At 44.6% G+C, this 24,209-nt stretch overlaps 1 protein-coding gene across 2 annotated transcripts in view; it reads right to left on the bottom strand.

The window, feature by feature from the left end:
• CCBE1 (collagen and calcium binding EGF domains 1) overlaps window positions 1–24,209 on the bottom strand; it is a 440,914-nt gene that overhangs the window by 13,895 nt on the left and 402,810 nt on the right. For both annotated transcript variants that reach the window (XM_073680708.1, XM_073680717.1), the window contains 2 exons: window positions 7,880–8,017; window positions 2,376–2,479 (listed from right to left, as the gene is read on the bottom strand). In XM_073680708.1, the coding sequence (XP_073536809.1) occupies window positions 2,376–2,479; window positions 7,880–8,017 (242 nt within the window). The remainder of the gene's footprint in view (window positions 1–2,375; window positions 2,480–7,879; window positions 8,018–24,209) is intronic.

Raw genomic sequence — 24,209 nt, 5'->3', positions numbered from 1 at the left:
TGTACAAGAATATAACTACTATAATACTGCCTCTATGTACAAGAATATAACTACTATAATACTGCTCCTATGTACAAGAATATAACTACTATAATACTGCTCCTATATACAAGAATATAACTACTATAATACTGCCCCTATGTACAAGAATATAACTACTATAATACTACTCCCTATGTACAAGAATATAACTACTATAATACTACTCCTATGTACAAGAATATAACTACTATAATACTGCTCCTATGTACAAGAATATAACTACTATAATACTGCCCCTATGTACAAGAATATAACTACTATAATACTGCCCCTATGTACAAGAAGATAACTACTATAATACTACTCCCTATGTACAAGAATATACAGTGCCTACAAGTAGTATTCAACCCCCTGCAGATTTAGCTGGTTGACACATGCGGAATTAACTTGGCATTGTGACATTTGTACTGTAGATCAGCCTGGAAGTGGGAAATGCACTGCAGCAAATTTTGTTTTTGTTTTTTGTTTTTGTTTTTTTTTAAAACGTAAAAAGTTAATTCAGAGTGTCATTTATTATTCAACCCCTCAAACCACAAGAATTCTGTTTGGTCCCCCTAAAGTATTAAGAAGTAGTTCAGGCACCAAGAATAATGAGCTTCACATGTGTGGATTAAAGATCTCTTTTGCCAGCCTTTTCTGACTATTTAAGACCCTCCCCAAACTTGTGAACAGCACTCAGACATGGTCAACATGGGAAAGACAAAGGAGCATTCCAAGGCCATCAGAGACAAGATCGTGGAGGGTCACAAGGCTGGCAAGGGGTACAAAACCCTTTCCAAGGAGTTGGGCCTACCTGTCTCCACTGTTGGGAGCATCATCCGTAAGTGGAAGGCTTATAGAACTACTGTTAGCCTTCCACGGCCAGGACAGCCTTTGAAAGTGTCCTCCCGTGCCGAGGCCAGGCTTGTCCGAAGAGTCAAGGCTAACCCAAGGACAACAAGGAAGGAGCTCCGGGAAGATCTCATGGCAGTGGGGACATTAGTTTCAGTCAATACCATAAGTAACGTACTCCACCGCAATGGTCTCCGTTCCAGACGAGCCCGTAAGGTACCTTTACTTTCAAAGCGTCATGTCAAGGCTCGTCTACAGTTTGCTCATGATCACTTGGAGGACTCTGAGACAGACTGGTTCAAGGTTCTATGGTCTGATGAGACCAAGATCGAGATCTTTGGTGCCAACCACACACGTGACGTTTGGAGACTGGATGGCACTGCATACGACCCCAAGAATACCATCCCTACAGTCAAGCATGGTGGTGGCAGCATCATGCTGTGGGGCTGTTTCTCTGCCAAGGGGCCTGGCCATCTGGTCCGCATCCATGGGAAGATGGATAGCACGGCCTAGCTGGAGATTTTGGCCAAGAACCTCCGCTCCTCCATCAAGGATCTTAAGATGGGTCGTAATTTCATCTTCCAACAAGACAACGACCCAAAGCACACAGCCAAGAAAACCAAGGCCTGGTTCAATAGGGAAAAAGTCAAGGTGTTGGAGTGGCCTAGTCAGTCTCCTGACCTTAACCCAATTGAAAACTTGTGGAAGGAGCTCAAGAATAAAGTCCACATGAGACACCCAAAGAACCTAGATAACTTGGAGAAGATCTGCATGGAGGAGTGGGCCAAGATAACTCCACAGACCTGTGCCGGCCTGATCAGGTCTTATAAAAGACGATTATTAGCTGTAATTGCAAACAAGGGTTATTCCACAAAATATTAAACATAGGGGTTGTATAATAATTGACCCACACTTTTATGTTTAAAATTTAATAAAATTCAACTGAGCAACATAACTTTTTGGTTTGTAAGATTTATGCTTCTGTTCATAAATCCTACTCTCGTTTGCAGTTTGAAGGCTCTAACTTATTTGCATCTTATCAAACCAGCTAAATCTGCAGGGGGTTGAATACTACTTGTAGGCACTGTAACTACTATAATACTACTCCCTATGTACAAGAATATAACTACTATAATACTGCTCCTATGTACAAGAATCTAACTACTATAATACTGCTCCGTATGTACAAGAATATAACTACTATAATACTGCTCCTATGTACAAGAATATAACTACTATAATACTACTCCTATGTACAAGAATATAACTACTATAATACTACTCCTATGTACAAGAATATAACTACTATAATACTGCTCCTATATACAAGAATATAACTACTATAATACTACTCCCTATGTACAAGAATATAACTACTATAATACTACTCCTATGTACAAGAATATAACTACTATATTACAATACAGTGTGTAAGTGTTTCTTATCGGTGTACAATTCTGTAATCTCGGCAGGGTGGACAGTGTCTGAGATCGATCACGTACCTTCTGTTTCAGCTGTAAGACAGTCTGTTTTATTTGGTGGAATTCCTTACAAGTATCCGAGCAAATTCCTGGCTTCAGCACGTTGTTCGATTGCTCAAATTCTCCTGTAAATAAAGTAATGTTTGTTAGACTGGAATAAACTCATTACCTCCTCTCTATGTGCGAGCGGCCAGCGCTGACAGATCCTTTGCATTTTCACATTTGGTTTTTAGATTGTATGTTGCATTATAAAGGACTCGGTGAAATCCTGTGGGGAAACGTCCCCTTTGTTTTCAGAGGGATTCGTTTTCTGTAGTGGAGAGAAGGACTGACACTAGAACTACATAACAAAAATTAAAAGTTTGTATAAGATACAGTATATTAACACCTTTTTTCAGACATTTTTTCACTCATTCGCTTTAGTTTTTTCCTCCTTTTTAACTTCATACATTTTTTATTTTTCCATCAACATAGCCATGTGAGGCTTTATTTTATGGGACAAATGGTAAATTTGGATGACATTATTCTTTTTTCCTTGTATTGTAACGAAAAAGGAAAAAACATTCAAGTTGAGGGGAACTGAAGAAAAATTTTAATTTCACTCCTTTGTTCTTTAGGCTTTTATTTTTGCAATGCTCACTTAAAAATGACCTGGTAACTTTTATTTTTTTACAGTTATCATGATACCAAATTTATTTAGTTTTTTTTTCTTGTTTAACTGCTTTAAAAAAAAAACAACAAAAAAAGAAACAAAAAATAAAACCTTACAAAAACATTTTTAAAGGTTGAGCTATAGCTTTTATTTTTTTTCCATTTTGGGATCAACACCACTTTCTGATCTCTATTCAATTTTTTGCTCCTGCAAAACTATTTTAATATTTCTATTTTTGTTTTTTCTATTTTGGCATTTAACCCTTGAGACAAGTATTTTAAAATATTTATTTTGATAATTTGGTATGCAGCCACACTAATATATGTTCATTTAATTAATTATTTTTTTTTAGGCTTCTCTAAAACTTGAAAACTTGCTAGAAACTTTTATATAAAAAAAAAATATCTAGATATATATTTACTGTATATTTAGGGAAATGGGAGGTGATTGAAACTTTTATATGTTTTGTGTGTGTTTTTTATGTTTTGATTTCAATATTTGTTAATGTATTTTCTTACATTTTAATTTATTTCCTTTAATGAACTTGAACCTGTGATTGCTTGAACTCCTCTGCAATACACTGTAATGTTATTACTTTGGTATACTATTAGAGTATTGTAAACTTTTATACTATATAAAATGAATGCTATCCTGTACTAACATCGCCTACACGAGCACATTCAGAAAACCAATAGTTTTACACTATCATCCATTTTTTTTTTTAATAGAGATAACATTTTTTCTTTGGACAAAAAAAACCCATAAAAAACATTTGTTATTGGGTCATCACATTCTGACATCGATAACTTCTAAAACGGGTGAAAAAGTTTCCTGCTTTTTTTTTTTTTACATTTCTGAAATTCTATTAGTTTTTTTTTTTAATTTAACGCCCTGCAAATCGCATCGCAGGAGCATCAGCGGGGTAGTAGACAGACGTCTCTCTTTCGGTCCAGATGTAGGGCTCTGTCTTTACCGTGATATTGAAGAGATGAAACTCTTGGGATTGGAATTATCTATCTGATACTTCCATAAAGTACAAGACTCCTACCAAGTAGGTGGCAGCATGGTGGCTCAGTGGTTAGTGCTGAAGCCTTGCAGCGCTGGGGTCCTGGGTTCAAATCCCACCAAGGACAACATCTGCAAGGAGTTTGTATGTTCTCCTCGTGTTTGTGTGGGTTTCCTCCGGGTTCTCCAGTTTCCTCCCACACTCTACATTCCCTATCAGTATGTCTTTAGATTGTGAGCCCCAATGGGGACAGTGACCATAATGTCTGGAAATTATCTGACTTGTAAAGCGCTGCAGAATATGTTGGCGGTATATAAATAAAAAGATTATTATTAACAGATACTGTACATAAATTTGTACATAGAAGAGCAGGGGATGGAGAGGAGAGGCCTGGTATATAGAAGGATGGAGAGGTCTGATATATGGGAGAGCGGCGGACAGAAAGGTCTGGTATATGGGAGAGCGGCGGACAGAAAGGTCTGGTATATGGGAGAGCGGCGGACAGAAAGGTCTGGTATATGGGAGAGCGGGGGACGGAAAGGTCTGGTATATGGGAGAGCGGTGGACGGAAAGGTCTGGTATATGGGAGAGCAGGGGACAGAAAGGTCTGGTATATGGGAGAGCGGCGGACAGAAAGGTCTGGTATATGGGAGAGCGGCGGACAGAAAGGTCTGGTATATGGGAGAGCGGGGGACGGAAAGGTCTGGTATATGGGAGAGCGGTGGACGGAAAGGTCTGGTATATGTGAGAGCGGTGGATGGAAAGGTCTGGTATATGGGAGAGCAGGGGACAGAGAGGTCTGATATATGGGAGAGCGGCGGACAGAAAGGTCTGGTATATGGGAGAGCGGGGGACGGAAAGGTCTGGTATATGGGAGAGCGGCGGACGGAAAGGTCTGGTATATGGGAGAGCGGGGGACGGAAAGGTCTGGTATATGGGAGAGCGGTGGACGGAAAGGTCTGATATATGGGAGAGCAGGGGACAGAGAGGTCTGATATATGGGAGAGCGGTGGACAGAGAGGTCTGATATATGGGAGAGCGGTGGATGGAAAGGTCTGATATATGGGAGAGCAGGGGACAGAGAGGTCTGATATATGGGAGAGCGGCGGACGGAAAGGTCTGGTATATGGGAGAGCGGGGGATGGAGAGGTCTGGTATATGGAAGAACGGAGAGGTCTGTTATATTGGAGAGCAGGGGTCGGAAAGGGTCTGGTACATAGCAAAGTTGGAAATGGTCTGAATGATCACCATTCTTTCCTAATATTTAAAGTTTTTTAACTATATTTTAATAGTTGCACTTATTACCCTTCAGTTCCATGTATTTTCAGGATCCCCATCCCAGTACCAGAGGACATTACAACCAAAGCCTTATCATTATTATTATTCATTGCATCTATTATGTATTGTACTGTAAAATGGGTTTAAATAAATAAATAAATAAAGGCTTCCCAGAAATAAGATCCATTTGCTAACAGGTGCAGGACTGCCACTCACCACCTGGTGGAGCTCTTCCCATTGCTTTGCCCATCATGTTTCCGCATAGCTGCGGCTCATGTGCAGATATCCCCTATATGCCCCATATTAGACTAGAATTACACGTAGCAGGGATGAGCACTGGACGTATTGATGTGATGGATGCGGTGATACAGATCGTCCTGGCCGCCGAGCGCCAATGTGTTTGCAATTTACATTTGTAACAATAATGATTATTGGTATAACCTGTCTCTCTGTATTGCAGATAATAAATTAAAAAAATATGAAAAGCATAAAACATTTTCTGGAAAACTTCGAGAGCAGCGGGGGGAAAAGCGGCGTTTGATCTACGCTAGAAAACACGAGCCATTAAATACTCGGGCTGATATTCATCTTCATTTCTAAAGCAGTTCCAGACAATAAGTAAATGAGATTAACATTGCAGAGATGTGAAATGCGAAATTTTCCAGACCTGACCTGAAAAAGGGGGCAGAGAGGTGACCCCCGCTCTGCAGCGTGCGTCAGGGGGACGCGCTATTTTTGCTCGGAGAATTGAATGGACTGATTTTATGACTAATATGAAAAATTATATTTTTTTATAATTAAGAGGTTGCATTTTATTTATTTATTCATTTACTTATTTACTGGCACATATGGAGCCCTAGTTATTGATAAGTTTCTATTCAGAGGAATAGGATTCCTTATAAGCTCGGATCCGAAGACCTGACCCAGACGCTCGGTCTCCTGCGAATCCTGCCTTAGTCCTGCCTTAGTCCTGGACTGCCCCAATACTACCTGAGACGCCAAACCCTGCCCCACTTTGGCTTGGGATACTGCAAATTTGCAGGAAATGTTTTTGAAAAGTCAGGACAGCGATGCAAATTCCGGACAGTGGTCATTTATGTACATAGCATCACACAGCTCGCCCCCTAGTGGTGAAAGCAAGACGTTTGCTACGGAAAAGACAAACTTTTCTACATACTTAAAAAGGGATTGTACACCTTTGGAGACTTTTTTTTAATACTTAATTATATGTGTCTGTGCCCAAAAATAATTTTTGCAATTGGTTTTCATTAAAGATTTTTCACCTTTTGGCTGTAACAGGCTCTTTCTTTACAAACGCATTTAACTTTGATGTAGTCTGGGGTTATAAATCAGCCGAGAGCAGGTCAGAAATAAGGCTATGTGCACACGATGCGGATTTGGTGCGTTTTTTTTTCCGTGCAGAAACGCATTGCACATCTTATCCCATGATTTCCTATGACATTTTGCAAGTTCTGTGCACATGGTCAGGGTTTTTTTCTGCGCGGATTTTAGGTAAGGAAAAAAAAGGCAGCATGACCATTTCTTGTGCGTTTCCGCATACGGATTTTCCTATACAATGCATTGGAAAAAACGCATGGCAAATCCGCAAGTGAAAATGCTTCAAAAACGCGTGTAAAATCCGTGTGCGTTTTTTCTGCCAAGGACATGCAGAAACGCTCCGGAAAATTTCTGCATCGTGGGCACAAAGCCTAAAAGGGTTACAAAGTCTCCCATTAGACTGTCAGAATAAGCTCACTGACGGTTTCTCAGATAACTCATTTTGCAACCAGCAATAGACATTGTGAAACTGAGGCAAATGGTGAAAAGTTATTAATAAAACCAAACTGCAAAAACAAAAAAAAAAAATAAAAAAAATTTATCCTTGAAGAGGTGGTCCGAAGACAAAGAAAATTTCTAAATCCCTATCTGATGCCATAATCTAAACTATTTTCTAACATACAGCACTTGCATTAAAAATTCTCTCTGCTTCCCTAACTACACTATCTCACAGCTTTTCCATTGTTTTCCCTACTTCCTCTGTGATGACGCTTCGTTTAAAAATCCCAGTGCATGCTGGGATACTCAAATGAAGCGTCATCTGGGGGCAGAGGTTGCAGTCACTAAGTCAGGAATAACAGTGTTGGGGTTTTGGTCTCTATAAAGGAGATGGTCTCTTTACCTCTATAGGAATATAGGAAGTGGGGGTGCAGGGTCTTTTGTCTCTGCTCCTACTCTCCTGTTTCTCAGTTTCCATACAGGCACAACAGAGAGGCAGGTTTTTAGTTCAGGACAAACAAAACATTGAACATTTGCAGGAGAAAAGCATGAAGGAAAGTGAGGGAAAATAGTTCCAACACCTGTAGTGCTGGCTGAATGTTGATGCTGAAAAGTGTGTGGCAAGTTACACAACATGAGAATAAGGACATATTACACCGTTATGGTTTTATTCTGAGGAAGATGGAGGACAATAAGAACATGTAGGGAAGGGACAGGGCACCTAATTGAGCTCTGACTATCACTTTTTTTGGGGAGGATTCTACACTTTTTCCGGTTTTAATACTTCAGCATTTTTCTTTTTTGTCGTCTTACCTTCATTTCCCTTGGTGCAGGTTTTACCATCTTCTTCCAGGAAATAACCTTCATGACACTCACATTTGTAACTTCCCGGAGTGTTGATGCAGATCTGAGAACAGACCGTCTGGTTCTTCAGCGCGCACTCATCGATATCTGGAAAAAACACAAAAGTATGCACTCAATGGCAGAACTGTGCTATCAGGGGAAGTGAGACGTGGGATCTGGTGGTCATACAGCTATTTCTACTTGTGCAAATTAGTGACAGTGCCCACAAAACAATCGGACGTATTTAATCACCACTATTTGCAACGTTATTTTATTTTTCATTCCAGATACATTGGTACAAAAAAAATTCGTCCAAGGGTAAAAAAAATTGCAGCGTGCACGATTTTCCCCAGAAAATCGGATCGCGATCGACCATTCTTGTCTAAGAAACAAATCAAATCGCACTTAGATGATATCCAAGTGCTTTCCGATTTTCATGGACTGACATAATGGAGAAAATTGGATCCCACCTGATCAAAGTCTAATTAGCATAATCTGACCGATGGAGGGAAAACGATTGTGCCGAACAGATGTCAATCTTTCAGATATAGTTTTTCTCTGTAAGTTCCACTCCTAGTTTTGGCATATAAACACCGATAGTAAATAGCATTAAAAGATTCTATTGTTAAAATATAACTTTTAATAGTAACATTTAAAAATAGGGATGTGCCCATAATAATGACCAAGAACCAATGCAGAGAGACCACCTGTTTACAGGACAAAGCCGGGCCCCGGGCTGGGAAGAGGGGGCAGTCTCGGCTCTGCGAGGCTGTGGCAGACTCTGGGCTTTTACAAAATGTCGGAGGAGCCCCCGCAGTTCCCATTGTTGGAGGCGGCGCATGCACAGATTGAGATCTCGGCTCCCAATATCTCAATCTGTGCATGCGTCGCTTCCGGCAGCCATTTTCCCGAAGTCCCCCGCAGTGAAAACGATGGAAAGTGCAGGTACTCTACCAATATTTGGTAAAAACCCATGGTCAACGCAGTCTTGCACCGCTGAACACCCCCTCCACCCAGTGCGGGGACCAGCAGAATCACGCCGCTCCTGCCGCCGCAGCCACCAGCTTCCTGCAGCAGTGACCTTGTCTCCTTTCCCGTTAAGCTACAGCAAAAGTGGACTATAAGACGCACCACCATTTTATTAAAAAAAAATTTTTGCCTGTTTTCCTCCCCAAAATTTGGGGTGCATCTTATGCTCCGTGCGTCTTATAAACCACAAAATATGGTAATTATCTTTTTGTCGGATGAGTTGTACTTTTGAATGACACCATCCATTTTATCACGTGATGCATTGAAAGCAGGAAAAAAAAAAAAAAAAATTAAGCCAAATAGCTAGAAAAAAAAGCACAATTCCACAATCATTTTTGTAAAAAAAAATGTTATACAATGTTTATTACATGGTAAAAATGACCGGGCAATATGATGCTCCAGATCAGTACAATAGTGACAACACCAAGCACACTCAATTTTTTTTTTTGATTTAAATTGTGAAAAAAAATTAGGACGTTTGTACCACCCCAAGATGATGTTTTTATTGATAGCATTTCATGGGTAGATAGGATGTGTTGATCACCTCTTGGATTTTTTGAGCTGTTGTGGTGGTCGAAAAATATGCAATTCTGGAGTTTTAGATTAATCACAGCATTTGCAGATCGGGTTAATTAATTATATATAATGATAGGACTTGAATCACCGGATCACTTATAATATATACAGCAATACCAGTATATTCCTCTATATAGCAAAAATCACAGTCTCTATGAACGCCAGCCACGGCTATCATGGCTCCCGCTGAGACCGGCGCTGTTTATGCCACTGTCACAGACTGACCGCAGCATTTAACAGGTTAACAGACATAGGTGGAATTCTACTCCACTCGCTACTCTTAGAGGCAGATGATGGCTGAATATAACAGCCATCATCTGCCGACAAAGATGCTGGCTCAGCATCAGGGAGATGACACATGACGTAACAGCATGTCATATGTCTGTAAAGGGTTAATCATTTCTGGGGATCCGATCTCTGAAACCCTTTACTAATCCTACAAATAAAGAGACTGCAGCACTGGGGAACTGCAGCCAGCTTCATTCACCTGAATAGAGCCACGATGTATGGGGTGGTCGGTAACGCCCCTGTGCAGAGGACAAGCACCACAGACCCTTCAGCGATCATTAAGTGATGGCCATCACCTACTGAGGCCGGAATACCCATCTAAGTATTTGGGATGATCACTTAACTTTCTTAAAGATGCGACTATGAAACAACCACATCTACAAAAATAAAGAGACGTTTCCTCGCTCACAGCTTAGCCATGGCGATAAGGAAAAAAAGCCATAAAGCACTGAAGAAACTGTACAGATAGTGTGTGACAGCACCAAAATAAAGAAGGTTAGGGTGTGAGGAAAAGACTAGTTTCATACATATTCTTCAGGGTAGGGGGAAACTAAAATATTTTCGAATCTTTGCAAATCAATTCATGGCAAATCAAATTTTTCAGGAAAAATTTGGTGAATCTGGCAAATTTGGAAATATTTTCTTATCTCTAATGAAACCAAATATCTTCTGGATATTTTATTTTGGATGATTCAGATGCATTAACAGCCACAATGATTGTCACCCATCTTTCCCACAAATAGATAATACATATACCAGCCAAATGGAGCTTGAGACATATGAGGGTGAAATCCTAGAGCATGGTTCACCCAACCTCACCGTCCCTCGACACAGAAGAAGAATGTGACTTTTACCTGAACCTTGGCAATGTATGAGAAGATTTCCTCAAGCCTTAGACAATTGTTTTCTCAACTCCTCTTTTAATTTTTTTTTTATACTAATATGAAAAGCGGCTTAGTGGGCGTCCAAGGACACGTTCACAATGACTTCGGGGACGGCATAAAAAATTCCTCCCGAATCTTGGACCACATTGTGAAATTTCCTGCTCCACTTCTCGAGAACTGACGAGGTTGCTACATCTTTACATCCTACCTACGTGTGATGCTGATGAAAATGTCTCCTCCGAGATCTCCGAACAGTCCTCGCCTGAACTTAATAATTGGATCATCTATCAGACCGCAATGCAGTCATTGGACGATACGGGCATGAAGAATAGGAGTGCACTCTCCATTGAGTTTGCTCGGCCTTGAAAGTGGTTTTTAATCTTAAGGAGATATCACGTTTCAGCCTTTCCTTCTTGATGGGATCTTGGTGTTTTACGAGACGTTCTGCAGCGGTGATTGACTCTCGGTGGTTGCCAAACACAGCACATCGTACATCCATTTTTATATAAGACATCAATAACAGGCTCTTACTTTTCACCAGAGAGCAGTTTTCACCAGGAAAGTGTAGTACTTAACCCATCCATTCCTATTATTATTTCTGCGCTGAGAACGTTCTCATCTTTTTTTCTTTATTTGGCCCGGTTGGCTGCAGGAGCTCACGGATGAAGGATCTGATTTTTGGAAGTTTTGCAGAACATATCAGAGTGAGGATAAATGAGGAGACATGCAATGTAACACTGTTATTGTTGATTTTGGAAAAGTAGTTACCAAGCTAAACAGGCAAATAGAGCGCATTTGGGAATCCGCTGCTCAGAATAATGGCTGGGTGGTGGTAATTTTTTACTAATGAATGTTTTGAGTGGTTACAGCAATATAATTCTTTCCCTTTGTGTTGACATTTTTGAAGTCCCTTTTCTCCTGTTCTTGGAACTTGGAGCTGAAGTAAATGTGGCCGTATTTGTAGTAAACCTGCCAGACATACTCGTATCTGTACTAAACCTGCCACACATACTCGTATCTTAGTACACGGGCACTGGTGGTGTCCAAACTTTTTGGCCACCATGACAGTATGATAATATAGTGACGCACCCCCTGGGCCGTGGGGTACCCGGTGCCGGGCCGGTGGATGCTGGGGAATGTCACAGTGGCAGTGACCCGGTCCGTGACCCAGGGCGGTCAATAAAAGGAGTTATGGATAGGGGATTTATAGTGTTTTTATACAGTTCGTGATGCCACCTGTGGAATGCGGCTAAAGGGAGCCGCCGCTGCGGAACAGTCCTCTGAAGCTGATGTTACTGCAACAGTGATGGTGTGGCTCTCCACAGGAAGAGCTAGCTCCAGGGCAGTGTAGAAGATATGGCCGGTTTGTGCTTGGCGTTGTAGTGCAGGGGTTGATGGCACAGCAAGAAACACAGAGACAATGGGGTGCAGTCCTCAGGGTCTTTACTCACAGTTAATGCAGTCCAGACTACAGGCGCCAACGTAATCTTCCTCGTTGTGCTGTGCTTACTCAGTGAGGGGTTCAGTCCACCCGCAGATAGCTCCGGAGTACTTAGCAGGACCCCCTTCTGTGTCCTCTCCCTGGCCTTTTCCCTGCACCTCACACCTAGTATCTCCAATCCGGTACCCACGGGCCTTGGCGGGCGACGTCTGTTCCGTCCCCTGGGTCCTATGTGGATACCTTCTCGTTAAGACTGGCGTGGACTTGTGGCTACAGGACATAAAGTACTGCAGCCTCCGGTTTCTAGCTGAGACTTGCAATCTTCTACTAGTTGAGGGACCGATTCCCCTTAGATGGCCTGACCCCTCCACCACCGGGCAGATGCGGGCGTACAGGTGGCCTTCTGCACGGCCCGTACCCCTAGGGTCCTTTCTTCTGTTCCTGGAGCCTCTCTGCTCCCTCTCCTCTCTTCTCTCCTTCCTCTCAGACTTGGGCCTCACTGGCTAGGCCAGCCTCTGGAGCAGAGCTCCTGCAGAGCCTCTGCTCCTTTCACTTCTTCCCTCAGACTAGCCCTGACTGAACTCTCTTTCTAAGATGGCTTCCCAATTTATACCTTCCTCTCATGTGCTCCCCTAAGCTACTTCCTCCACCCACACCCAGTACATGGTTCCCCCCTCTCTGGGTTCCCCCCACTCCAGCCAGGAAAGGGGCTCAGCAAGTACGTGGGAGGCATCTTGCCCCTCCTGCTGGCTTGGAGTGGTGTGTTGGATGCAGGTGTTAGGGTCCTGAGCTGTACTCCTTCCTTACCTGAGAGTGAGATGCCACATCTCTGGCTGAGATGCAACACCTCTGTGGCGACCGAACCCCCAGGGGCGCCACAATAGCCCATAGTAGGTTACAAATTAAAGAGTTCTCCAACAGCATGAACTTGATTGTCCATCCTTTTCATACAGTTGACCATCAATTTCAGGTAGACCCTCTTTCGATCATCTTATTGGAGAAGTCCGTGGCTCTCGCTGATTGTTTACTAGACACAAATCTGGATTTTTTGCAGTGGCCATACCTCCTCGTATTACAGCTTAGTCTCACTCACATGAATGGGATGAAGTTACTGGGAGCTACATATGACAAACAGAGCACAGGATTTGTACATGTCCAATCCACCTAACTGATCTTAAGTTTCCAGAGAGGTCTGTAGAAAGGGTCTGGGGATCTGGTCTGTATTTGAAGAGTTTTGGGTGTCTGTTTTAAGAGTAGTCTGGTCTAGGTCTATTTGAACGGGGGTCTGGTTTGGGGTCTGTATAAGATACGGATTTGGTCTGTACCTTTACGAAGAGAGGTCTAGTCAGGGGTCTGTATTAAGTGGCTGTCTCTTATAAGGTGAGTTAGTCTAGAGTCTCTATTAAGAAGGGAGTTATTTAGGGTCTGGAGTATGGGGGGTCCTGTTTATGGTCTTTATTAAGATGGTCTAGGTCTGTATTAAGGGGGATCTGGTCTAGGGTCTGTAGGAAGAGGGGTCTGGTCTGAGATCTGGATTAATGGCTCTAGGTCTGTATTGAAAGATGTTTGGGGTCTGTATTAAGAGCAGTCTGGTCTGGGTCTGTTTGAATGGGGGTCTGGTTTAAGGTCTGTATACGGTAGGGGTGTGGTCTGTACCTTTATGAAGAGGGATCTGGTCGGAGTTCTGTATAAAGTGGGTGTCTGGGTCTCTTTTAAAGGAATATGGTCTAAGGTCTCTATTAAGTGGGGTCTTGCTTAGGGTCTGAAGTATGGGGGGATCTTGTTTGTGGTCTTTATTAGGTGGTTTAGGTCTACATTAAGGGGTCTGGTCTAGGTTCTGTAGGAAGGGGGGGCTGGTCTGAGAGCTGTATTAAGGGGGATCTAGTCTAAGGTCTGTAGGAAGACCTATATTAAGGGGGTCTATGTCTGTAATTAGAGAGGTTTAGCTTTTGTGTTAATAGCAGTCTGGTCTGGGTCTGTTTGAATGGAGGTCTAGCTTGATGAAGAGGGGTTTGGTCGGAGGTCTGTATTAAGAGAGCCTAGGTCTGTAATAAGGAGGAGGGTCTAGTATGTCATATGTATTAAGGGTTTGGCCTAGGATCTGTATAAAGGGGGTCTGCTCTAAGGCTTTTATTAAGGGGGTTTCTAGTTTAGGTTTTTAAGTTGGTGTCTGGTCTAAGGTTTGTATTAAATGGGGGTTTAGTCTAGGTTTATATTAAACAGGTCTGGTCTTGAGTCTGTATAGAGTGGGGTCTTGTTTAGGGTCTGTATTATGGGTGGAATCTGGTTTGGGGTCTGTATAAAAGGGATCTAGGCCTGTAATAATGGGATCTGGTGTAAGGTCTGTAGTAAGAGAGAGAGGTCTAGTCTCAGGTCTGTATTTAGGGGCTCTTTATTAAGGAGGAGTCTGGTCTGTCATCTGTTTTTAGCATAGGGTCTGCATGAAGGAGGTCTGGTCTAACTATTATACACTGCTCAAAAAAATAAAGGGAACAGTCAAATAACACATCCTAGATCTGAATGAATGAATTATCCTCATTGAATACTTTGTTCTGTACAAAGTTGAATGTGCTGACAGAAAAATCACACAAAAATCATCAATGGAAATCAAATGTATTAACCAATGGAGGCCTGGATTTGGAGTCAACCCCAAAATTAAAGTGGAAAAACACACTACAGGCTGATCCAACTTTGATGTAATGTCCTTAAAACAAGTCAAAATGAGGCTCAGTATTGTGTGTGGCCTCCACGTGCCTGTATGACCTCCCTACAGCGCCTGGGCATGCTCCTGATGAGGTTGCGGATGGTCTCCTGTGGGATCTCCTCCCAGACCTGGACTAAAGCAGCCGCCAACTCCTGGACAGTCTGTGGTGCAACGTGACGTTGGTGGATGGAGCGAGACATGATGTCCCAGATGTGCTCAATCGGATTAAGGTCTGGGGAACGGGCGGGCCAGTCCATAGCTTCAATGCCTTCATCTTGCAGGAACTGCTGACACACTCCAGCCACATGAGGTCTGGCATTGTCCTGCATTAGGAGGAACCCAGGGCCAACCGCACCAGCATATGGTCTCACAAGGGGTCTGAGGATCTCATCTCGGTACCTAATGGCAGTCAGGCTACCTCTGGTGAGCACATGGAGGGCTGTGCGACCCTCCAAAGAAATGCCACCCCACACCATTACTGACCAACTGCCAAACCGGTCAAGCTGAAGGATGTTGCAGGCAGCAGATCGCTCTCCACGGCGTCTCCAGACTCTGTCACGTTTGTCACATGAGCTCAGTGTCAACCTGCCTTCATGTGTGAAGAGCACAGGGCACCAGTGGCGACTTTGCCAATCCTGGAGTTTTGTGACAAATGCCAAGCGTCCTGCACGGTGTTGGGCTGTGAGCACAACCCCCATCTGTGAAGGTCGAGCCCTCACACCACCCTCATGGAGTCGGTTTCTAACCGTTTGTGCAGACACATGCACATTTATGGCCTGCTGGAGGTCATTATGCAGGGCTCTGGCAGTGCTCCTCCTGTTCCTCCTTGCACAAAGGCGGAGGTACCGGCCTGCTGCTGGGTTGTTGCTCTCCTGCGGCCCCCTCCACGTCTCCTGGTGCACTGGCCTGTCTCCTGGTAGCGCCTCCAGCCTCTGGATACTACGCTGACAGACACAGCAAACCTTCTTGCCACAGCTCGCATTGATATGCCATCCTGGATGAGCTGCACTACCTGAGCAACTTCTGGTTGTAGAGTCCGTCTCATGCTACCACGAGTGTGAAAGCACAACCAACATTCAAAAGTGACCAAAACTTCAGCCAGAAAGCATTGGTACTGAGATGTGGTCTGTGGTCCCCACCAGCAGAACCACTCCTTTATTGAGTGTGTCTTGATAATTGGCAATAATTTCTGTGGCGCCCCTGAGGGTTCAGTCACCACAGAGGTACTGCACCTTACCCAGAGGTGTGGTGTCTCCTTCTCTCAGGTAAGGAGGAAGTGCTGCCCGGAACCCCAACACCTGCATCCAGCACTACACTGCTCCAGGCCGGCTGGAAGGGCAACATGCATGTGCGCAGCTGCTGAGCCCGGTCCCTGGTTGGAGTGGGGGGAACCCAGAGGTAGGGGGAACCAGTAGTGGGTGTGGGTGGAGGAAGCAGTTTGAGGGAGCACTATAGAGTGAGGTATAAAAAGGGAGGCCATCTTAGGGTGGCAGTTCAGTCAGATTAGTCAGTGGAGAACAGTCAGGGAGCAGAGTCTCTTTAGGAGCACGGACCGGAGCAGCTACTGTGATATCCCCCCAGCAACCAGAGGCCTGGCTGCCGAGTACCCCACGGCCCAGGGGGCGCGTCATTTCCATCTATTGTCTATTCCATTTGCACAACAGCATGTGAAATTGATTGTCAATCAGTGTTGCTTCCTATAAGTGGACAGTTTGATTTCACAGAAGTTTGATTTACTTGGAGTTATATTCTGTTGTTTAAGTGTTCCCTTTATTTTTTTGAGCAGTGTATAAAGGAGGTCCTAGTTTAGGTTTGTATTGAGTGGTGGTAGGTCTTGGTCTGTATTTAGGGTTTGTATTAAGGACGGTGTCTAGTCTAGGGTCTGGTCTTTTTCTGTTTTATGAGAGTCTGGTCTTAGGTTGATGGTAAGGATGAGATCTGGTCTAGAGTCTGTGTTAAGGCTGAAGTCTTGTCTAGGTCTGAATTAAAGTCGGCTGGTCGAAGTGTCCCCCTTTCTTAACTTTCAAAGTTGGGAGGTATGCTATATTGTCGTGACTCATCACACTGCAATTTATTGTTCCCTTATACAAGCAGCACCCGGTGATACAATACTATTAGTAGAGAACTTAACGCTGGAGCACAGATGCCTAATAAAATAAACATTTAGAGGCTGCTAACTGAGCAAATTCCTGCAAAAAGAAAAATGTATGCCACCTCCATCCTCTGGGAGGCAGTATCAGCACATGTAGCAGTGTACGGCTATATCCCAAGGATTTGCAAAAATCTTCACTAACATGTCCTTACATTTAGTGAAATGAGATAAGAAGTATTATTAAGCCATGTTGACTGTATTTTAAAAGTATTGCGTTAATGCAGTATTAAAGAATATATCGGTACAATAATCTGATATAATTACGATATAACATTATATTTCTAAGGTTTTGATGCCACTAGTGTCTTCTTTAAGGGGAAGTCCATCAGCTCACGTGTTAGAAAGAGGCGTGAACTGGGACCTGATGTCAAAGATGTGTCAGGTGTGACAGTCAGTCCTTCTGGATCCAGCTGTAAAGGGTCATTTCACTTGGCTTTGCAGACGCCTTCTTGATCTTTTCATCTTTGTAGTGTAGTGATATCCTTCTCCTTCTAGGACCTAGCAGTGATCTCCACCTTCTGCTGCTAATTGACACACCCTTCCTGGATGTTTAAATATCTTCAGTCTCTCCAGAGAGTCGCCAGTGATAGCTCTATGTTCCTCTGTTCTGTACTGAAGTACTAGTAGTTGGCTAGCGTCTTCTTGGAGTTTCCTTGGTGGATATTTGGCGTGATCTCTCTGGTGTCTTTTCAAGCTAAGTGTATTCCTTTGTCTGTTTACCTGTTTGTCTTTAGTTGCAGTGGGGGCTGACTAGTGCTCACCCCATCCCCTCCCTATCTAGGGCCTGTCGCTAGGGGCAGTCAGGGGTCAGGGTGTTATCAAATCTGTTTAGGGGTCTCCACTCCCCCTTTCCGAAGTGTTTGGACTTCCTCTCCCTTTTCCCGTCATTGTGCACCTAGTCTTTCCCTCACCTTGCGTCACACCAGACCAATCACCCTTACAAAAAGGACCATGGCACAAAAAGGGTTATTCCCATCATATAAAGTTATCAACTAGTTAAAGGATAGTTGATAACTTGAGGATTGGTGGGGATCCAACCACTAGGATCACCAATGATCTGAAATGGTCAATGCATGGGCACCACAACTTCAGTCACACTGGGCAGTTCCTCGATCTTCGGATCTGTGGCGTATCACTGATGTTGAATCCTCACTGATCCACTAAATATCACATATGATGTTATGATGTGAATATGAGATAGCTTTAAATGTTGGGAGTATCCCTTTAAAAGTCAACCTCTTATGAACAATTTGATAATTTTGGTAACTGGAAATCTCAAACACAAAATATTGTGGTAATAATTAGTGATGAGCGAGCACTAAAATGCCCGGGTACTCGTTGCTCGGGTCGAGCACATTGGAATACTCGGGTGCTCGACCCGAGCAACGAGCCCAATGTAAGTCTGTGGGAAACTCGAGCATTTTTCAGACGGCTCTCCCCGGCGGTCTGCAGAGGGCCTAAAAATTGCCCAAATTGATGGGAACAGTGCTCAAATGACATGGGAACAGCATGGGGAAGACCCCTGGAAGCATCTCTGACTCCCAGATCACTGCTGTCAACAACGTTGTCAGAGTATTACGCCACTTTTACGGACTCACAATAAAACATACAAAAACAAAACCAAAATGGATTTTTCTGGGAAATATGTTTAGGAACATCCTTTCCAGGGTAATGACTTGTATATAAGGCAAAATAAATAACCAAAAAAAAAAATACTCCTCCACAACTTGGGCTATGTTCACACGTAGCGTTTTTGATGCGTTTTTGCACTTTTGAATTGCTTTCAACCAAGACAAATGCATTCACCAGGAAATGTCATTTTAACATTTTACAACTTTATCTGGCCATGTGGTGTGTGACACATCATCAGACACATACATACAGTGCTGAAAAGACATGGGAACAGCATGGGGAAGACCTCTGGAAGCATCTCTGACTCCCAGGTCACTGCCTAAAAGTGTGCCCATCATAAGTGATCCTTGGTGCATACGAAGATGCCTCCCGCCATGCACCTGTCGTTGCAGACTTGCAATAATCACCGTTCACGTCCTTGTCCCACTGCAGCGTTCAGTTGTCCCTACCCCATTCCTTGGAATGCAAGTGTGGCGCCCCTGAGGGTTCAGTCGCCACAGAGGTACTGCACCTCACCCAGAGGTGTGGTATCCCCTTCTCTCAGGTAAGGAGGGAGTGCTACCCGGAAACCCAACACCTGCATCCAACACTACACTGCTCCAGGCCGGCTGGAAGGGCAAGACGCAATGTGTTTTCCTGCTGAGCCCTGTCCCTGGCTGGAGTGGGGGGAACCCAAAGGTAGGGGGAACCAGTAGTGGGTGTGGGTGGAGGAAGCAGTTTAGGGGAGCACCATAGTAGGAGATATATAAAGGGAAGCCATCTTAGGGTGTCAGTTCAGACAGTGAGGACAGTCATTCAGGAAGCAGAGTCTCTTTAGGAGCTCTGCTCCACAAGTAGGGCCCAGTCCTAGAGGCCCAGGAGGGGAGCAGAGGAGTAGGCTCCGTTCTGCAAAGGGATCCTAAGGGGTACGGCGAGTGCAGGACGGCACCCGTACGCCCCGAATCTGTCAGAAGACAGAGGGATCGTAGGCCGCAAGAAGGGGACCGGCCCCTGGACCAGAAAAAAAAATGGAGGCTTCTGGCTTTCATAGACCAGTTGCCGCAGCCTTATTCTAATCCCCGTGAGGGTTAAGCAGGTCCGGGAACTCCAGTAAGATAGGAGGGACTTCAGAGCACCCGAGCGGGATTGAGAGTGGGGAAGCGCAGGGCAGGAGGGAGAAAGACCCAGCGTGAAGACGGTCTAGAGAGGAACACAAGAAAGTGGGGTTCTGTCAGGTACTACTAAACTCCCTGAGGAAGAGTTGAACCCTCGTCCTGGTGAACGCAGCGCGACGTGGGAGGCTGAAACCCGTACAGTGCACCAGTGGAACTTTCATAAGAACTGTGAGTAAAGACTCGGATGACTGCACCGTACTGCCTCCGTCCATTATTCCAGCTGCGCCATCTTTCCCTCCCTGCACTACAACACCCAGCACACCCTCGCTTGCTACACTGCCCTGAGGCCTGCTGCTCCACCTGTGGGGAGCCGTTCCATCATAAGCTGCCCTAACATCTGCCTCAGAGGACTGCTCCGCAGCGGTGGCTCCCTTTGGCTGCATTCCACAAGTGGCGTCACGAAGACTTTACAAATCCCCTATAAATAAACCCCTTTTTTTTATTGACTGCCCTGGGTCACGGACTGGGCCAGCCGCCGTAATATCTCCCACCAGCATCCATAGAGGCCCGGCTGCCGAGTACCGCACGGCCCAGGGGGCGCGGCACAAGCGCAAGTATGCAGCGAGCCACCCACCCACCCACAAGCTGCAATACTATACTGCCAAATTTTTGACAGTTCCTTGCACTTGAAATGTGGCCTTTTAAGCTCGTGGAGGCGGAAGCTTTTCACAACCTCATGCCGGCGGCAGCCGGGTGTCCATACTCGGTCCCCAGCCGCCACTATATTTCCCGGTATCGCCTCCGCCTTCCACAAGCACGGGTCCCACAACATTACCCGTGCCCTCCCCAGTGAACTTACTGGGAAGGACCGCCTAACCACAAACACGTGGACAGGTGAATGTGGCCAGGGACGGTATGGAGCCAGTTCACAACTTTTTTTGCTAAGAATTGTATTTAGCTCGGTGAAAGGACTGGCATAGTGGGAAACTATATATACCCTGCGTGTCATTTCTCCCAGGAAGTCCTGTAATTGAGCTTGTTGCAGAAGCAATGGCAGCCCGTCCAACATCAACTCGCCCTTGTCGGTGGTGCTTTGACACACACACATCTTCCTTTGCGCATTTAATTTCTTGAATACAGAGTTGCACATTGGCCTGATCTGTAATGCGTTTTGAGAAATAACATGCATAAGCACATTAAAAAAACAGCCATAGAGTGTCTGGGTACCTTCCCCCACACTTTTCTTAGCCAGGGCTGCTTTTCAGCAGGGTTGGATGGGCCCACCAGAGAACCGGAGACTCCTCCAGCGGGCCCTGGCTTTTCCTTCAGGAGAGTTCATAGTGCCAAGGTGAGGCCATGTTGATGATACAGGCCACCATCTGCTTAGTTTTCTGTTACTTGGAATGCAAGTGCAAGTATGCAGCCAGCCACCCACCCACAGGCCGCAACACTAAACTGCCAGATTTCTGGGCAGCTCTTTGCACTTGAAATATGGCCTTTTAAGCTCGTCGAGGTGGAAGTTTTTCACAACCTCATGTCGGCGGCGGCCAGGTGTCCATACTCGGTCCCCAGCCGCCACTATATTTCCCGGTATTGCCTCCGCCTTCCACAAGCACAGGTACCACAACGTTACCCGTGCCCTCCCCAGTGCACTTATTGGGAAGGACCACCTAACCACAAACACGTGGGCAGGTGAATGTGGCCAGGGACGGTACGGAGCCAGTCTACAACTTTTTTTGCTGAGAGTTGTAGTTAGCTTGGCATAGAAAGGACTGGCATAGAAGGAAACCGTATCTACCCTGCGTGTCATTTTTCCCAGGAAGTCCTCTAAAGCTGCTTGCACTTGAAATGTGGCCTGAACATTACTGTTGGTACTTTTCTGTGGGAATTTGCTTGCCTCCTACCAGCCTGGAATATTTACAGCAAACTATGGTACGATGCCATGGTATTAGCACTGCCCCCAGTACCAGTAGCGAAGTCATCCCCAATTTCCTTCTCAGGAATTTTATTTGGTAGACTGAGTGGCTGCCCAAATACATTTTCTCACAAAGGAGCTGAAGATAGAGTGGCTGTACAGTCATGGCCAAAAGTTTTGAGAATGACACCAAAATTATATTTTCACAAGATCTGCTGGCCTCTGGTTTTTATTAGTGTTTGTCTGATGTTTATATCACATACAGAAATATAATTGCAATCATATTATGAGTACCAATTGGTTATATTGACAGTTAGAATGAGTTAATGCAGCAAGTCAATATTTGCAGTGTTGCCCCTTCTTCTTCAAGACCTCTGTAATTCTCCCTGGCATGCTCTCAATCAACTTTTGGACCAAATCCTGACTGATAGCAGTCCATTCTTGCATAATCAATGCTTGCATTTTGCCAGAATTTGCTGGTTTTTGTTTGTCCACCCGTCTCTTGATGATTGACCACAAGTTCTCAATGGGATTAAGATCTGGGGAGTTTCCAGGCCATGGACCCAAAATCTCTATGCTTTGTTCCATGAGCCATTTAGTTATCACCTTTGCTTTATGGCAAGGTGCTCCATCATGCTGGAAAAGGCATTGTTGGGCGCCAAACTGCTCTTGGACGGTTGGGAGAAGTTGCTCTTGGAGGACATTCTGGTACCATTCTTTATTCATGGCTGTGTTTTTAGGCAAGACTGTGAGTGAGCCGATTTCCTTGGCTGAGAAGCAACCCCACACATGAATGGTTTCAGGATGCTTTACAGTTGGCATGAGACAAGACTGGTGGTAGCGCTCACCTCTTCTTCTCCGAATAAGCTGTTTTCCAGATGTCCCAAACAATCGAAAAGGGGATTCATCAGAGAAAATGACTTTGCCTCAGTCCTCAGCAGTCCACTCCCTGTACCTTTTGCAGAATATCAGTCGGTCCCTGATGTTTTTTCTGGAGAGAAGTGGCTTCTTTGCTGCCCTCCTTGAAACCAGCCCTTGCTCAAAGAGTCTCCGCCTCACAGTGCGTGCAGAAGCACTCACACCAGCCTGCTGCCATTCCTGAGCAAGCTCGGCACTGCTGGTAGTCCGATCCCACAGCTGAAACAGTTTTAAGATAAGGTCCTGGCGCTTGCTGGTCTTTCTTGGGTGCCCTGGAGCCTTTTTGACAACAATGGAAGCTCTCTCCTTGAAGTTCTTGATGATGCGATAGATTGTTGACTGAGGTGCAATCTTTGTAGCTGCGATACTCTTCCCTGTTAGGCCATTTTTGTGCAGTGCAATGATGGCTGCACGTGCTTCTTTAGAGATAACCATGGTTAACTGAAGAGAAAACAATGATACCAAGAACCAGCCTCCTTTTAAAGTGTCCAGTGATGTCATTCTTACTTAATCATGACTGATTGATCGCCAGCCCTGTCCTCATCAACACCCACACCTGTGTTAATGGATCAATCACTAAAACGATGTTAGCTGCTCCTTTTAAGGCAGGACTGCAATGATGTTGAAATGTGTTTTGAGGGTTAAAGTTCATTTTCTGGGCAAATATTGACTTTGCAAGTACAGTAATTGCTGTTAAGCTGATCACTCTTTGACATTCAGGAGTATATGCAAATTGCCATTACAAAAAATGAAGCAGTAAACTTTGGAAAAATTACTATTTGTCTCATTCTCAATACTTTTGGCCATGACTGTAGGTGCAAGTTTCTCCAGCCTGTTAGATATTAGAGGGTGAACGGCGGCACATTGGGTCAGTGGTTAGCACTGAAGCCTTCCAGCGCTGGGATCCTGGGTTCAAATCGCAGCAAGGACAACATCTGCAAGGACTTTGTATGTTCTCCCTGTGTTTGCGTGTGTTTCCTCCTCAGTAAAAAAGCAGCCATAGAGTGTCCGGAAACCTTCCCACACACTTTTCTTAGCCAGGACTGCTTCTCAGCAGGGCTGGACGGTCCCACCAGAGAATCCTCTGGTGTGCCTTGGCTTCTACCTCAGGAGAGTTCATGATAGCGCTAACTTTGCAGCTGCTATGGGGCTCTTGAGCGGGTGAGAAAGGTTAGCCCTCAGAATCAAATCCTCTGGTGGGCACAATGTTTTTCAATCTGAAAAAGCTTTTCAGTGGGAGTTGCATTTCACCACAGCCATATTCTTTAGCTCGGTGAAAGGACTGGCATAGAGGGAAACTGTATCTACCCCGGCTGTCATTTCTCTGTCACCAGGTTCCACCCATTGTCACACACGACCATGCCTGGCTGTATGTTCAGCGGTGAGAGATACAGATCAGGCTGCTGTGTTGCAGCTTTCAACAACTCTGTAGCGCTGGCCGTTTTTATCAATTAAGCATTAAGCATGTTATCTCCAGCACAGCCTGTTGCCGCTTGGCCAAGGCAGTACTGCAGTGCTGTTAGCTTGTGACTGATGTGGTCATTTCGGAGATGGAGGAGGAGGTGCATGAGCTGAACAATGTGATTACATTGAGGTTAAATTGGTGACGCTGTTTTTTATACTAAAGAAAGATCCTATTGCTTTGTTTTTTTACGTTATTTTTTAAG

The sequence above is a fragment of the Phyllobates terribilis genome, unplaced genomic scaffold, assembly GCF_046119375.1.
Source record: "Phyllobates terribilis strain yellow unplaced genomic scaffold, ASM4611937v1 Scaffold_1__5_contigs__length_1240528914, whole genome shotgun sequence".
NCBI lineage: Eukaryota > Metazoa > Chordata > Amphibia > Anura > Dendrobatidae > Phyllobates > Phyllobates terribilis.
Note: the sequence above shows the minus strand (reverse complement) of the source record. Positions and strands in the feature narration are given on the sequence as shown.